Genomic DNA, 16742 nt, shown 5'->3' with positions numbered 1-16742 from the left:
TAAGGGCTGCTTCGCTGATCTGTCCCACAAGGAGGGAAACCGGCTGAGGTTTTCTGCTGGCTGGGGAATTCTGGGAGTTGACGTCCACGCTTCTTACAGTTGCTGACGTTGAGAAACGCTGGCTTGGATGAGGGTAAGGGAGGGTGGGCTTTGGGGCAGAAAGCCCTGTTTCCAGGCCAGGGTCGCAACAGGGAATGATGAGCCACAGGGCGTCTGGGGTCACCAAGCATGCAACAGCCAAAGGAGCATCAAGCGCTTTTGCAAAGGGAGAACGAGGCGGAGTAAAACTCTCCCCAGCCAGGCCCACCCCTCTCATCCCCAGAACCAAGAATCACTCAAGGAACTTAAAAAAAACAAACCAGTGTCTTTAATGATTCAAAAACAAAACAAAACAAAAACAAAAAACCAGAACCTCAGAAGGCCCACTCTCTGCAGAAAGTCCTCGACTTGACCCCAAATCGCAGCAGGTCACGGAAGCGGCCAAAGCGGGTCCTCAGAAGTTCTCCAGGAGCTCCACGATCCGCTTCTGCTCGCTCTCCTGGAACTCGGGGTTCTTCCCGTCCCCGATGTTCTCCGCGTACTCTGCAAGAAGGCCGGAGCAGCTGTGAGCAGGGGGAAGCAGCCCTCCGGAGCGCCCTCCTTCCCCTGCCACAAGAGGAGAGCTCGGCCGTTGCTCAGCGGCCTCCCCGCCTTCGCCTGAGGCAGCCCGTGCTTGGCCCCCACGTTCCTGTCGCTGGGGAGGCCCGGCCAACGCTTGGGCCTTGTCCTCCAGGGGAAACTAACTGGGGCACGTTAACTCGTTGAGACCCAGAACTTTGGAGCTGACAGGAGTGGCTACTCCACGCTCCCGTTGGGAGAGCCCATCTTGGGAATGCAGGACGTCATTCGGAGCCAGCACCAGGCGGGGCTAGACAGTGCAGGAGCGGAAAGGGCCCTTATCCTGCCCATCTCCTAAAGCCATCAGAAGCAAAAGCCTGCAAAGGGAGTGAGCTAAAATTCCCCAGAGATCAGACCGAGTAAAGGCAATCCCGCCTGTGCCTTTAAACCACGGAGGATGGGTCTGCGAAGGTTTGGTCTTGCCGCCGCTCCAGATCCAAACGATGGGAACGGCCCTCCGGAAGGACGCAGACCCCACAAATGGCAGGCAAGCCAAGGACCGACTCTGAAGGCCCGAGGGCTGGCATTAACCTGGTGGCCTTTCTCAAAGGATGCCACGAGGAGACTCTGGGACTCCACATGCCCGCGCACACACACACACACACACACGCCCCTTTCCAAGGTGAAACTGGGAGGCGAGTGCCACCACCAAAGAAGGGGCCGCAAGCTGGGGTCTCCACCATCCCCATTCAATCCCAGGAGAAAGATGGACCTGCCACAAAGAGCCAAGATGGCCCAGGTAGAGCTTGGAGGGCCAGGGTCAGGGAGAGGAGGACCGCGCTCCCTGCTCCCCTAACGGGGGGCCAGCCAGACGGTATGATCACAACGGACTGAGCCCAGGACCACTTCCAGACGCTCAAAGTGCTGCTCGTGGGTCAGCCCAGCCAGGGCCATGCGCAGGACACTGGGGCGAGCTGAGTGTGGAGCCGCCCAGACTCCCAAGCAAATGGAGCTGCATTAATATTCATGGAGCTGCCACCGCTGTATAACCAGGCAGCTCATCAAGCACTTTAATATGCGCATAACAGGAAGGCTGACGGACGGATGGACGGAGGATGCTCTTCCCCTCTCAACAAGTGCACACCAGCCGCACACTCAGAACCAAAAGGGAGGGGCTGTGCTGCTGGTCTCCTGGGAAAAGGGCCGAGAATATGCATGAAGGTTCACATCTGGCAGATTCTGTCGGCAGGAGCCTGTTCCCGTTGAGGGGGAGGGAGCCACGGATCCAGAGCGGCCCATCGGCTGCAGGGAAGCAATCCTGGCTCTTTCGGGCTCCCGGAGGGAGGGCCCCGCACCTGTGCTGGTGGCCAGAGCAGGGCCCTTGGAGGGGGCCCGCTGGGGGGTCATCAGACAGGGGCTGTTGGCCAGCTCCCCTCCCGGTAACAGTGAGGCCAAAAGGGTAAATGAAGAGGGAACCAGGAGCTTTGCGCCCTTTTCAGAGATCAGTATTGTGACTTGCCACCCCCAACAGCCAAACTGGGGATAGAAATGGCGTGTCCATGTGGCTTGTGCGGCTGACTCCTGTCCTTGCGCCGCTAACCAGGAGCAGGAGGAATGAAAGGAGATGTGTCCTAAAATAAGGCGGTCACCCCTTTGGGGCCGAAACTGGAAGGATGCGGCTGTTGTCACCCCCTGGAAGGCGGCCCCTTGGCGGTCTGCTAAGCGAGGAGCTGCCGCAGCAGAGACCTCTGGGGATCGTAAGGGCCCCGGGGCCCTCTGCGCCAGCCCTTGGATCTGAGGCCAAGACCACCACGCAGCCTCTTCCCCCGCAACTTCTCTTGCTGAACCTGCGCTGTTTGGCTGGCACAGGGAGAACATCCGGGACTGAAGACAAGAGAGGAACCATTCAGTCCGGAGGGATCAGCAAGGAAGCCAAGCTTGTCGGTACAGGAGGAAATCTGGCTGTTCTTCCGCGAAACAAGGGATACCATGGAGGAGGTAGCATAAACCCCCTCTTCAAGTCACACTGAAGGAACATCTCCTTAGTCTTCTGGCCACCCGTCCAACATGTCTGCAGCAGCTTGGGGTATGTCCCCCCCGTGAGAAAAAACAAGAGGCCATTCCTGTCCATGGCTTTGCTGGCTGGGCCACCCTCCCAGCCACTCGCAAGGTGCAAGCCCAGGCTGGCCGGCCGGCAGCCGCAAGGAATTCCAAGGGCTTCTCCCTGCCGCACACGCCCCCCCCCCGCGCTTCCTAAGAAACGGAGAGCCCGGCCCCTTTCTTGCATCCAAAGCACTTCTCGGCCCTCCCGAGGGATCCATCAGCTGTCAGGCTGCCAGAGAAGCAGGGAAAATATGTAGGCCATAAAAATCAAAACTCAAAAGCAGGCTTCCAATTAGCATGCAAAAAAGGCGGAGGCAGGACGGGCAGGAGCTCTGTGCGGAGAGCCAAAAGCGAGGTGGCAAGCTCGAAACTGGCTGCTCCACCTGCCCAGGGCCCGGGGGTCCCCAGCTGGCCTTCCTGCCCCCTTCCTCTCTCCTCCCTCCACCCATACCTGCTGGAGGAACAGCAAGTGTGACTTAGGCCCAAGGGCGAAACTCCCCGTCTTCTCAGAGGCCCCCCAAAGGAGGGTTACCACAGCCAAACACCCCCAAAGGACTTCACAAAGCCGACAGCCCCTCCAGGGGGGCTCATGGTGTCTCAGGAGGCCCTCCGCTGTTCGCTCCTAGCAGAGAAGTACCAGAACCAGCCTCGCCCTCAAAGCAGGACCTGCCCGGTTCTGGGCTTGCAGACGGTCTACCTTAGGACTGCCTGCTGCTCCTGGCGCTAGTGGCTTTGCACCCACAGTTTGCCTTCGTCGGTGGCTCTGCCGGACCACCAGGTCCCCCCAGAGGACCGGGAGAGTCTGCTGAGGGAACGTCAGCCACGGCTCCTGGCTGAACATGAGCCTGGGGGCCTCTGAGCAAGCTCCCTTCCAGCCGGGGCCTCAAGGACTCACCTTTGATGATGTGCCGGACGATCTTGATGGAACTGCCCCGCATGTTCAGGATCTGATGCACTCTCTGGCGTATCTGGCAGGGGGAGAACGAAACAGGAAATAAAAAAACCTCCTGTCAATTGGGAAACAGTAAGTCTACCTTTTTGGATTCTTCCACAAAGCAGCTTGGTGGAACTGCACCACCCCCAACATGCAAAGCACCAGGGAGGCCCATAGAGAAAGCACGGCACTCAGCCGGGAGGGGCACCCTGTCGAGGAGGGCCTTGGAACTGGGGGTGATCCAGCAGAGAGGGCAGGCTGCGGGTCCTGGTGCTTAGGGAGCTTCACCTGGCGGGTTCTAGGTGGTGGGACTTTTCTGCTGTGGCCCCCACTTTATGGAACATCCTTTCCCCTGAAGCGAGGCTAGTCTCATCCCTTTTACCTTTCCGGAAGTCCCACAAGACCTGGTTATGTCGTCAGGCCTGGGGACCTCGGGGGACTGGCAAAATATTGAGATGGCTCCAGTGTAATTAACACTTTTTTTTTTAGCCGTTCAATCGTGTCCAATCCTCGGTGACTGCCTGGACAAGTCCCTGCAGTTTTCTTGGCAAGATTTCAGAAGTGGTTTGCTGTTGCCTCCTTCCTGGGGCTGGGAGAGAGGGGCTGGCCCCAGTCACCCAGCCAGCTTTCCTGCCTAAGGCGGGACTAGAACTCAGGGTCTCCCGGTTGCTAGTCTGGCGCCTTCACCACGACACCAAACCGGCTCTCTTAATTAACACCCGCTCTTCACCTAATATGTTTTTTAATTTTTAATTTTTGTGCCTTTTATAATTTTAAGGTTTTTAATAATAATAATAATAATAATAATAATAATAATAATACTTGTTTGTACATATTGTTTTTAGCATTGCGGTACGACGCCCAGAGTCCCTTGCTTGGGAAATGGGTGGCCACATAAATACAATGAATAAACAAACACACCGGTGGCAACAGCAGTCTTTGGAGGGGCAGCCCCGTCGCAGCCCCAGAGGACCTCCAGGCTGGTGGTGCAGCGGAAGGACGCGGGACCTGCACGCCTGCACACGCAACAGCTGCAGCAACAGGGGCTGCAGCGAAGACGCTGCACAGGACGGCTCAGGGTGGGACCAGCGTGGGAGAACGGGGGTGGGGCTGCCCAGCTCACCTGAGGGATATTGGCGTTGCAGATCTCGGCCATGATGTAGCAGATGAGCTGCAGCACAAAGAGCCCGGCGTCCAGGCGGCGGAGGTAGAAGTCCTCTTCCGTGTCGTCGTCGATGATCTCCCCGCGACGCACCATGTCCTGAGGGGGGCAGGCAGAGGCCACACTTGAAGAGCTGGGTCCCCGCCCGCTTCAACCCCCAGGCCCTGCGAGGTCTCTTGGGGATGGCCCAGAGGCGGAAACACAGACCTCCGGGAGGGCACCAGTGTCGGCTCTGCCTTGCAAGCACGTGCCCGCTCTTCCCGGCCACGGCCCAAACCAGAGCAGGAGTAGGATGGTTCCTGAGCCCTGACACTGACCGCCAGGACCGAAGGGGCGGCAAAGATCACCAACCAGATCTGGTGGAGGGGAAGATGCTCTCTCATCACAGGATGACTGCTCTTGGGCTCAGCCACCATACACAAGAGAGGTGGGCTCTACAACATGCAAACACCAGTGACAGCCACTGAATTCGGGGCCACATGTGGGTCTTCTGATCATGCGGGAGGCCCTGCATATGGACAGGGTTCACCCACAGCCCCTCACTCCCGCTTCCTGGGGCTGCACTGGGACAGCCTCCAAAGACGCTGGCTGAATGAAGGGGCCACGCCGTTTCGTGTCCTTGCTCAGCAGCGAAACGTGGGAGCTGCACGTGTCCTGCAGAGGGGACCCCAGGACACTTCTGAGGCTGGGGCCTGGGAGAAGCCCAGAGGAACCAGGCTGAAGAGGGCAGACAAAGATCGGGCAGAAGAAAACTCCAGGGAGTTACAGCCAGGGACCCAGACCGCGAGCAGAGGCTGCGCCAGGGACCCGGTTTCAGTCCAGGGAGCAGCAAACTTGTTATGAAACCAGCTCTGTGCCAGGATCCAGGCTGCTCCCTTGCCAAACACCTTCCGAGACCCCTCCGCAGCTGCAGCCCCCTCCACAGCTTGGACCCCGGCCAGCGGTGAGGTGACTCATGCCGCAGCTGACCTTTTGCTAGCCTCACACTGGAATTTTGTTTTGCCAACCCAAGATCCCCTCGCAGCCTGCCTGATTTATGACACAGGGGCCCAGCAGGTGGGCACACTCCGCCGGAGCCATTTTTCATCATTAGAGCAAGAGCCCGGCATACCTGCAACGCTCAGCAAGGGGGGCCTCCTCCCGCGCGTGTGCACTGCGGTCAAACCCACACCAAGCCAGGTTGCGACGCCACTGCCAAGGGGGAGAAGCCGTTCCTGGCTCTGCAGCTGCGTGGCCCCAGCCTGGCGCGTGAGCGTGTGTGAGAGCAGGCTGGGCAGGGGGTCCCTGGCCTCGGGCACCTGCCTAAGAGAGCCACAGCTGACAGGAAGGGCCTGGCACAGCCCCCGAGATGTTCCTTCCAAAGGGCCACCGCCCGAGTCCAAGGGCAGGTTCCTCGCCATGCCCCTGCAGCCTGCCTGGGCGAGACCACCAGCCTCCTGTTCTGGTGCTCCAGGGGGTCACCCCTGCTTTCCCTGGCTGAGGAAGGGCGACCCTCTGCTCTTCCGCTCCAGCCCAGCGCGGCCCCCAGGCAAGCTGTGCCAACTCGCCTCCAAGGCCTGCTTTTTTTCGGTCTCCAGATTCCAGCCTGGGCTTTGGCTGTTCGGGAGCCAGCCTTTTCACAAGCTGTGTTACCAGCTCCAGGATTCCCGGCTCCGAGACTTGCTCCGTGACCGGGATCAACAGCCATGTGGCCTAGACCCTGCAAGGGACCACCTGCCTGGCCGGCGGCTGTGTACGTCTCCAAGGCGAGATCCCGCTCGCCGCAGCACAAATTCCTCTGCCATCTGCAAGACGGGAGGGTGTTCTCTGGCTGCACAGTTTTTCCACCGTCCGGCTGGCAGGTTTGGGAGTCACAACACCTGCATGGCCAGGCTTCTGGAACGAGCTGCCCCGCCAGTGGAGGAGGACACCCCCACCACCCTGCGCTCCAGGACCCCAAACTGATCCAGGGGAGGCCCTTTCCCGCCTTGCCCAGGAGACTCTGCCAGGAAGTTGGGAGGGAGCCTTCCACTGGGCGTGCCGAGCCTGTGCGCCTCAAGCCCTGCTAACCATTGCCCCGCCCCCCCGTGCTAATCGCTTTCCAGCACAAATACCAAGCCCACCCACCCTCTCCCTCTTCGACGCTGTGAGGATGCAACACCCTGACAAGCGCTCAGGTGCCATCCTCATCCACCACGAGATGCCCGGTGCTGATGGGAAGAGACAGCCACAAGACAGCCCCTACGAGGCCCAGGCACCTCTCCCTGCTGACGGGGCCGGACCGACCGCAGGAAGGCGGAGCAGAGCAGGGGCCACTCTCAGGGCCAGGCTGCGGCCTCACCCTGGAGCAGGGGCCCGGCTCCCCCACAGCCGGCCTCTGAGACCCCCCAGCCCCAGCACCAGCCCAGGGGGGACCAGGCAGAGAGAGCAGCTGCTGCTCCCTCTGCCTTGGAAAGGCTCCCCGCTCTTCCCAGGACAGGCTGGAGCCGGGGTGGCCCAGAGACCCTCTTTGGTGGGCGCCTTCCGTGCCAGGGGAGTGGCAGTCACTCTGTTCCAGCTGTTTGTGAGCATCCAGACAGGCCAGGCGATGAGCCTCGAGATCCCCAGGCTGGAGGGGTCAGGGGTTGCCCGGCCTCAGCAGATCACGGCAAGCCAAGGGCCCCAACAACAGCAGGAAGCAGAAGCCCTGCCAGTTCCGGGAGTACCAGGGTGCCCGCATCCCCAAGGCTGCCGCTCTGTGGCTTGGGCACCTGCTGAGGGGGCCGCCGTGACCGCTGGGGCACTTGCATGGACGCCAACATGCTGGTGAGCCTACACAGCCTTTGCACAAAGCTGTGCTGTCTCGGCCGAGGGGTGCCTCCTTGGAGGCACGAGGCCGGCTGCCTGCTTCTGGCTGAGAGTCCAGGTGCCAGGGTCACTCAGCAGTTGGGAAGCGCCTCCGGCTGCCAGCCCTGCTCCGGGGTGCCGTGTCGTCCGTCAGGTCCTGCACAAGTGCCGCTGACCCGCCCCCTCTGTGCTGTCATCCACAGCCACCCATGAGGCTACGCTCTTGTGACCCCCCTCAGAAGTGACCCCCACCCACGGCCCCCGCTGCCCTTCCAGGATCCCGTTTCTCCCTTTTGAGGCTGCGGCACAATTAGCATCTCATTTAGATGCCATTATGGCACAAAACGCCCAGAGAGAACATTTTATTGAATCAACCTGCTGAGCATAATTTCCACACAGAACTAAGGATAATGTATTAAGCCATCGCCTGCCTTTGCCTCCCTGCTGCCACCGCAGCCCTCTGCCACCCCGCCTCCTGAGCTAAGGGGGCCTGCCGCCCCCTCCTCAAGGAAGGAGGGCAGCAGGCGGGGGGCAAAGGAGCCTTTGACCCACACGCCCAGTGCTGAGGCTTCCTGGCTGGGCTCAGACTTGCTCCTTGGCCATTCCATGGCTTCCCTTCCTCATCCGTTGCTCTCACCCCACAGGAAGTTGTTCATGGATCATCCCCCCACACTGAACCAGTGAATCCAAGTTTGTCCTCTCCCAAGTTCTGCGCAGGAGAGCTCCTGGAAGGCCTTTCCTGGCAGAAGCTCTGCAATCAGGAGCTTGGCCAGCGTCTGAAGAAAGGGCTGTCTTGCAACACCTTTGCAAGGTCCATGGGACTTTTCCCTGCCCGCAACCCTAAGTGGGCAGCCAAGGTGTTCTGCCGGGAGGCCCCTTCTAAGAACAGGACTTGGCACAGGAGAGTCTCTTGGAAGAATGAGTGTCCTTTCAGGGGCATCTGGCAGGACATGGAAGGAAAGATTTGGGCTACCCACCTGGCCAAGGAGCAAGTCTGGTTCAGCCTCCTGTTTCTGGCCGCAGTTGGCCAGATGCCCCGGAAGGGAGGGATCCGCAGGCCAGAGGAAGGGCAAGGGAGTCTCTGACTTGTGTTCTCAGGGACCGGTGGGGAGTGCTCTGCTGCTGCGCTGGGCCTCAAAAGAGGAGGGGGGACACTTACATGCTTTTCACCTTCAATCTTCTTGTCGGCTGCCTGCATGGCATCCAGGTACTTGAAATATAACTCCATCAGCCTGTCCACCTGGAAGAGGAAAGGAAGGGTTGTGTGTCTGTGTGCCTCTCCCCAACACTAAGGCAAAGGTTCTCAGCCAAAGGGGACCATTTTCGCGCAACCAGACAAAGCTGTGGTTGCTCTGCTGGCTGTGGGAGCTGGTGGGAACCTGAGACGCCCAGCTTCGCTGCTGCTGCTGCTGCCAGGGCTGTAACTAAGGGGGAACAAGCAGGGCATGTGCCCCGGGCGCTGTGCTGGGGGGGATGCCAAAATGAGCGCTGGGGGGGTGCCAAAATGGGCACGGAATCCATGTTTGCCCGGGTGACACAGACCCAAGTTGCGGCCCTGGCTGCTGCTGCCCCCTCCTGCAGCCTTTGCAGCTCCTCTTCCCTCGGCATTTGGCCTGCCCTCCCACCCCCACCCCCTCGGCCTCTCCACGCCAGCAGGGCTCCCACCCCCAAGACACAGGGCCCTCAGGGCCAGCACAGGATGCTCCCGCCCAGTCAGATGCTTCCGGGATCCAAAGGCAAGATCTCCGTTTCTTGTGCCCAGTGTTTGTGTCTCTGAACGTGGCGGTTCCATTCAGCTATCATGGCCTGCAGCTATTGACCCACCTTTCCCCCCCGCACCTCCTCTGTAAATTTCAGGGGAAAAATATCAATTCTAATTAAAGTAGTTCAAATTTTAAAAGCACTTTAGGCACATTAATTGCTGTTGCTCGCAGAACAAAACCTGAAGGAGCACCCTGGGACATGTTTGGCAAACACTCCGCGGAGCCCTCGTGCGCCACGCAGTTCGGGCTCTCCGGCTTCCCGCTAATGTTGCCATTGATTTCCAGAACTGACGCTCATTTTGATCCCAAATTATTTTCAGAGACCTGGTGAGCCTTAATCGATCAATTCTTTCATCACAGGCTGAAAGGCTGCCTTTGGAGAGAGGAGCGTGCAAGAAACAAGGGGCTCACGGCTGGGCAACGTGCAGCAAGCGCAGGAACCACGGGGAGGCCTGCCACGCTCTCGAGCGCCTTCCGGGTGCTCCTGGGCCAGCAGGGCCGTGAAGCAAAGGAGTCGCCTGGCATGCTGGCGTTTGGGGCAGAGGTGACCAATTTGCCCCATGACAGTCCCCCCGTGACAGGAGCGAGGAGGGAAAGGACACCTGTGCAGAACAGCACCGGGGTGAATTGTGCCCCAGATCTTAACAGGGGAGTACGCATTAATACGGGGAATTGCGCACGGAATGCGAGCAGCCGGGCGCTGCCACGGGATAACGGCTCACACCTGAAGCAGGCCAGGGCCGCCCACCGCTCACCTTCTCGCTGTCGTTCTCCGTGAATTTGTTCAGCAGCCGCGTCCTCTGCTGCCCCCTCAGGTTCCTCAGGAGGGAGGCCAGGATGGAGCAGGCATGCTCTGGGGGCAGAGGTGGAGACGGGCTTGAGCTGGGAAGGGTGCTCCCCTTTCCCAGCACCCTCCTGGCCCCTGCCCAGCCAGCAGCTCAAGGCCCCTCCCCCAAAGGCTGCTTCGGCCTCACCAAGAACCCAGACGCCCCCTCGCCTCTTGGTGAGACACCGCAGCAAGGAAGGGTGGATCCTGCCCCAGCCACAGCTCAGTGCACCAGTGGCCTTTTGTGCCCCACAGAGCTGCGCTACCTGATGGGGGGGGGGCACGTCTGTCCGGAGTGGCTCTTGCTCCCCGGCCAAAGCCCCGCAGGACAGCCTTCGCTTGCTCGGCAGCCCCCTCCCACGCCCACCACCAGACAAACAGGCCGGCCAGCCTGAAATCCGTTCTCTTCCCCCTCCCTCCATCCCGGGGGGGGGAGAGAGACCCCCTTTGGATCCCTCCGGGTAGGGAAGAAGGGGCCGGAAACACGGGGGGGTGGGCGGTATGGATGGATGGAGGATCTCTTTGCCTGCCTCCTAATTGTCTCTCCTGCCTTTCAGAATAAATACGCTCGCCTCGGCTTTCCCAACAGATTTATTTATTGTATTTCTGGTGATTCACAATGAAGGGTTTAAGGCGGAAAAATGCACCGGAATATAAAAGCTCAAAAACCGAAATAAAACCCGGAGATAAGCACCAACGAAGCTCCCGGCATTGCAGTGGTTTAAGCAGCAGGGAGAGAGGGGCATTACAGGCTGAGTTTGCTGGGGGTCCGAGGCTGGGGGGCCACGGGGTCCCTTTGGCCAAGGCGGCTTCTGGTGCCAGGAAGAGCTCGGCAGGCAGGCCTTTCTGCCCAGCTTCCCCCAGCTGACCGGCCAGCCGTAAGATGGATGGATGGGAGGGCACTCCTCCACCATGACTCGGCTGCCTTGCCAGAGGGCAGAGGGGTGAGGGCTTGCTATATTTCAGAGGAGAATGAAGCTGCAGAGGAAAAGGACTGTCTCCCCACTGCCTTCCTCACTGCTTAATGGGCACTTTCCCAGCACCACCTTCGCCAGGGGCCACGAGGTGCCCCAACTGCATACTGAACAAGCCATGCGCCCCCGCCTGCAGGGGCTTTCAGCAAGAGGCACTTGACACCCCAAGCGATGTGTGTGCTCCCCTCTCGCTGCAGGGATCCTGCACGATGCAGAAAGGCCTGTCGGAGCCACTGCAAACAGAGGCTGCTGCACAGGTGGACTTTGTGAGCGACTAATAAATGCTGCCCCCAGCAACAGATTCCAGCCTGTGGCGGCACCCACCTTTCACACATTAAGGAGCTGGAGGCGGGGGCTGGGGCAGGAAGAGAAGAGGCGAGAAACCTGCAGTCTGGGGAGGTCAGCCTGATCCTGGCGGGAGAGCAAGACGCGCAGCGAGGTCGCTTGGGGGACGCCAGCAGGCCACGTTTGGAGATGCACAAGCCTGGGGTGCCTGCACACGGCGTCCAGTCCGCACCCCCGCTTTGAGGAGTTGCGTGTGCATGGGGGGGGGGCATAACAGGAGCCCAGCGAGGCTGTTTGCAGACAGTCAGATTCCCAGGAGTCCTCTTGGCGCAGCTGGGGAGCTGGGGTGGAGGGCCTGAAACCAGGGGAAACCTCCCTCCACCCCGCATTGCCCAGTACAGGCAAACAGCAAAAGGCATTCTGCTCAGTGACAGACGGGAGCAAAATCGGCCGCTGGGGGTATCAAGAAGGCACTGTGGCTCTTGGCTATCCTGACTGGTTGATGCCCGGCCTGCAGGGCAGTCTTCAGAGCCTGGAGGTGGACACAGGCTTGACCAAGAACCCCCCACCCCAAAGCGAGCACCCAGGGCCGGAGCTCAAGGCACCCGGGAAGCACGCAGCCTCGAGAATACAGCAGTGCCTGCGGCCCGTGGCCCTGGCTTTCCCCTGCCATGGGGGCGGGGACGCGCGGGGGGGGGGGGGGACAGGGCTTGGGCTGGTCTTCAGGCACTGCCTGCACGTGCAAAGCCTGGCGGAGGAAGTGAGCCCTGCTTCCAGGCCCCGGGGGTGGGGGGGCAGCTACAGCCTGCCCCTGACTTACGCTCAAGCAAAGGGAAGCCCACCATTGAGCGGCAGTCCCTTGAACAGCTCCCCAGGAGAGCAGTAAAAAGTCCAAGGCACCAAGGAGTGGAAGCCTGGATGTGCACGAAAGGCCAGATCGGGTCACAGTGGCTGGTACCCCTCTGGGTCCTCTCCTCTGGCTGGCAGCGGATCTCCGGGGTCAGGGAAGGACTAACTGGGGACTTTCCAGATGGCTTGCGGCTGGGGGGTGGGGCGTTCTTGGCCAGGTCTGAGCCTCTTTCCACGTTTGCGACAGGCTTTGCTGGCCTGGCTGTGCCCGAAGGCAGAGGCTTGAGACCCCGGGAGGGATGCCAGAGCAGCAGGGCCCCAGCCCTCTGAGCTGCCTAGATGCCCCCCAGCCCCTGCCCACCAGTCAGGGATTCTGCTCAGCCGGGTTTCCTGCAGCAGACAGGCATGGAAGATTCAGGATGCAGGCAGGCTTTCAAATGCCCTAATTAGATTGATCTCAACTTTGCCAGTGGCAAAGCAGAATACAGATCCATGCATCCATGGCGGGAACTCCTCTCAGGTCAATTTGCGCCCGGGCACTTTCGGATCCCCGGCCCTTCCTGCGACCCTTCTTCCTTCACGCCCCCTTTTAATGGACATTGGCCCAGCAGGGAGCGGGGGCGGGCAGGGGGGAAGCAGCCACAGAATGCTGATGGTAGTGCAAGAACACCCCCCAAAGCCCACCGCTACACATCTCCAGAGGAAGGTGGGGTGGGCTTTTGCAGGGAAGCGAGCAAGACAAGACAGGCAGAAACAGAGGAGGGGAGGGAGGAGTTTGCTGTTAACGAGCTTGGAAGGAGCAGCTGGAGGAAGCCACGGGGGCAGCCAGGCAGAAGCAGCAGCCGGGCTGCGTGCCCTCCATGCCAATCTGTGCCCCACTGCCCCGCTTCTCCTTTTACTCCCTGTCAGAACGGAACGAGATGTTTACAAGTGACTCCAGAGATTGCCTTCCTTCGTCCTGGCTGCCAGATCAAAACAGGCTCTCCCGGACAAAGCGCTTCTCACGCCAGCAATTGTCTTGCCAGAAATGAAAACGCCGGCCATGTCTCGGTCTGGTTGGCGGTTCCCTCCTGGCCTGTCCTTCCCTCTCCCCGACTGGGGTGGGGGTCCCGGTGCTGGGCTACAGAGACACTCCCTCCATAGAGAGGTTCAGCCCAGAAGGAAGGGCGGCCACGATGGGCATCCTTCGGGGGTCCGAGGTAAGGATGGCTCATTGGTGGGTGCATCGGGAGCTGCGTGTGGCCAGCCAAGACCCGTGGGCAGTTTCTGGGCTGCTCCCAGAGCTGCTGTCGCCCAGGCACCCTTCCCCACATGGCTACGTATGCCCCTTCTCCCCAGCGCTCAGCATTTCTCACCAGCAGTGCGCAAAGCCATGCTCAGCATGTAGCAACATGTACGAGGCAGATACACTCGCCTTCCGCCAAAGGTCTGCCTTGGGGACCACACTCCGCCTGCTGTGTGGCGCCAGGGTTTTCAACAGCAACTCTGGCAGGCCCTGTCACCAGGGTGCAGCTAATGCCCTGCTGGGTGGAAGACCGGTGCCAGCATCCAGGTGCCCCAACTCAGAGCTCTCTACCAGCTCCAACGTGCTCACAGAGCACCAAGCGGCAGCCACGGATTCATCCCACCACAGATGTGTGGAGAGCTGAGATTCCTCTACTGACTTAGGAAAGGAAGCCCCGGTGGGTGGTGCGAGAGTGCTTCACCCATCAGGGCTGCTCTGCCTATGGAGAAATCGTGCACCATGGCCACAGCCTAAAATGGGCAGCCAGCAGGATCTGCGAGAATACCCAAGGAACGTGAGGGCGGCTTTCTGCTTCTTAAGGAACCAAGGGTCTGTGTGCAGCAAAGCCACCCCCCCCCCAGTCTAAAAGCATTGCAAGCAAGTCCAGGTGTGCTGACAGCCACTCCATAAAGTATGACAGAGTGGAAGAGACTGAAAATATCTGTACTGCCAATGAAGTTAGTGCAGAAAGAAAAAGAAAAAGAAAAAGAAACCCCCCACAGACCTTTGCTAAAGGACTGGGAGCTACTCCGAGGCTCAGCTGGACTGACAACCCAGGGTTTGCCGGTATGCAATTCACCAGAGGTCAGCAACAGAAAACCCCAACCCTTAATACTACGTGGGGAAAGAAAATGGAAGCAGTTTAGCATTCCTGGAAGATCTGTGATTGCAGGAGGCTGAAAAGGTAACACTGCAGTCCGCTGAAACTTCTCACTTATTTCCAAAGCGCCAAAATGGCCACCTCCAGGACGGCTAAACCCATGAAATAAACCACAAAGGCCACCTTAAAGGAATTCCACCTTAAAGGAGTTCTGCTCGAAACTGCTGATGCTTCTTCAGCCGAGGCACCCCTTTGGATCTTTGCCCCTCCGTGATGCCAATACATATTGCAAGATATTACACGCGTCTGATTAATTGAATAAACCCGCTTGGTCCTTCTCCCTTGTGCCGACAAATTCATCTCTGGTGTAAAATGCTGACCAAATGACAAGGCCCGTGGAATATGGTTCACTCTGTACCAGACGAAGGGCTAGGGCTAGGGTTGGGCAGGGGCCGCTACGGCCTTGAAGCGGGAGCTGTGGCCCTGAGAAGGTGGCCCTCAGCCTCGTTGGGAATTCTGCTTTCCAAAAACCACCAGGGAATCCAACCTTTTGGCAACGCATCAGGCACCAAGCTGATTCCCACATCCGCAAAGGCAAAAAGGGGAGTCCAGAGGACAAAGTCGAAAGGTTCTGGCAGACTTCTCCTGCTAAGCAGGTTTTATCTCTCTTCCGTTCTGGAAATCAATCCGAACGGCCAAGACTCTTCCTGCCACGCTGTTCTAGGGACCAAACCTGCAGATGCAACCCTGTTCCAGAACTATGTGATCATTCACAGTTGTGGGGTGTCATCAACCACATGCATTCGCTTTGGGGGGGGGTCAGACAAGTGCTTTCCCCCATATTTTAGCATTTGTCTCACACTTGCCAGAGCTCCACAACCGAACAAGGCCACCGGCTGCCTTCTCTCAGAACTGTCCCCAAACCTTCCTTTTTCCAGTACCCAAGCTGGAGAAGTTGAGCAATTAAGTTCATTTTCTTCAAGCTCCTTGACACCTCAGTTCATTAAATTTGTAAGGTTGGGAGCCAGATGCGTTTTTGAACGTCGAAGTGTTGGGGATTTGCACGCTGAAGACAAGGGTGTCAGTTTCCCTTGTGACAAGGGTGGGTCTCGGAAGCCTCCCATCTCTGCCAGCCCGGCTCCGAAGTGAGCGAGCGGGGACAGGAGAGTTCTCAAAAGCAGGAGAATTGCAACCTCTGGATGTGCAGAGGCCCCGCTCCAGCTGTGTGGCTTCTCCTTCTCCTTCATGGCATGGACACGCTGCTAAAGGAAGGGGTGGAAGGAGAAAATGCAGCACGGAAAACACCTTCTCCGCCATCTCCCTCCCTTTTAAAATGGCCCGGCTTTGCTGTGAACGGTGACCACCAAAGCCAGCAACGATCCAAGGCAGTGTCTCAACCTTGGCAAGTTTAAGATGGGTGGACTTCAACTCAATGCATGGCTGGCTGGGGAATTCTGGGAGTTGAAGTCCACCCATCTTAAACTTGCCAAGGTTGAGAAACACTGATTCAGGGGATGGCATGGAAGGCGGCAGGTGGGCAGCAAGGAAGAGAAGGCAAGAGGATAGTGGGGCAAAGAGGCTGCACGGGAGCAGAGTGGAGGCAAAAAGGGAGAGAAGGCACAGGGAAAATGGGTGTGTGGGGGTGTGGGTGGGATGGGGCAGAAGACCCTCCTTCCTCTGACCGGAGCCAGCTGTGGCAACGAAGCCAGCCCAGGCCCAGAAGCAAGAAGGACGAAGCCAGCCCAGGGGCAGAGCCCCCCAGGACCAGCAAAAAAGCAGTCCCCGGCCATCGCAGCCAGAAGTCGGAGTGACTGCTGCCCGTCCTGCGGAAGCCACTGGCTGTGCCTGCCAGGGCAGGAAGGAAGGCAAGCGAACGATGGGGGCTGGGGCAGCTGGGACAGGGAAGGAAAGGGAGCAGCTCCCCCCCCCCCCCCCAGGGAACAAAGAAAGGGGAAAGGGAAACAACTCCTTCTTGAAACAGGCTGCAGGAGACCTGTTTTAGTCGGTCAGATTTTGGCAGCCCTGAATTGGGAAGAATCTGGCAGCGCCTTTTCTGACCAACAAATGTTATTATTTACAACATTTATAGATGTCATAAATAATATTATTATAAATGTTTCTGCCTTATGCTGTTTTTTGTATTGTTTTTTGTTCTTAAACATTTTTAACAATTGCAAATTACCCAGAGTTGCAGCTCAGCGGTTTAACCCGCAGCGCCACCGCGTCCCATTTTATATATATATATATATATATAAAAATATAAATATAAATATAAATATATTTATATATATAAATATAAATATAAATATAAATATAAATATAAATATCGTCATCAGGCA

At 58.6% G+C, this 16742-nt stretch overlaps 1 protein-coding gene across 1 annotated transcript in view; it reads right to left on the bottom strand.

The window, feature by feature from the left end:
* Nucleotides 1–344: 344 nt before the first annotated feature.
* The window catches only part of CTNNBL1 (catenin beta like 1), an 81255-nt gene continuing 64857 nt past the window's right edge, over nt 345–16742 (bottom strand). Inside the window, exons 12-16 of the mRNA XM_063296842.1 lie at nt 10120–10217; nt 8761–8841; nt 4758–4895; nt 3596–3668; nt 345–582 (exon numbers count right to left, since the gene is read on the bottom strand). Coding sequence (XP_063152912.1) covers nt 494–582; nt 3596–3668; nt 4758–4895; nt 8761–8841; nt 10120–10217 — 479 coding nt within the window. The 3' untranslated portion in view covers nt 345–493. The remainder of the gene's footprint in view (nt 583–3595; nt 3669–4757; nt 4896–8760; nt 8842–10119; nt 10218–16742) is intronic.

The sequence above is a fragment of the Candoia aspera genome, chromosome 3 (assembly GCF_035149785.1).
Source record: "Candoia aspera isolate rCanAsp1 chromosome 3, rCanAsp1.hap2, whole genome shotgun sequence".
Classification (NCBI taxonomy): domain Eukaryota; kingdom Metazoa; phylum Chordata; class Lepidosauria; order Squamata; family Boidae; genus Candoia; species Candoia aspera.
Note: the sequence above shows the minus strand (reverse complement) of the source record. Positions and strands in the feature narration are given on the sequence as shown.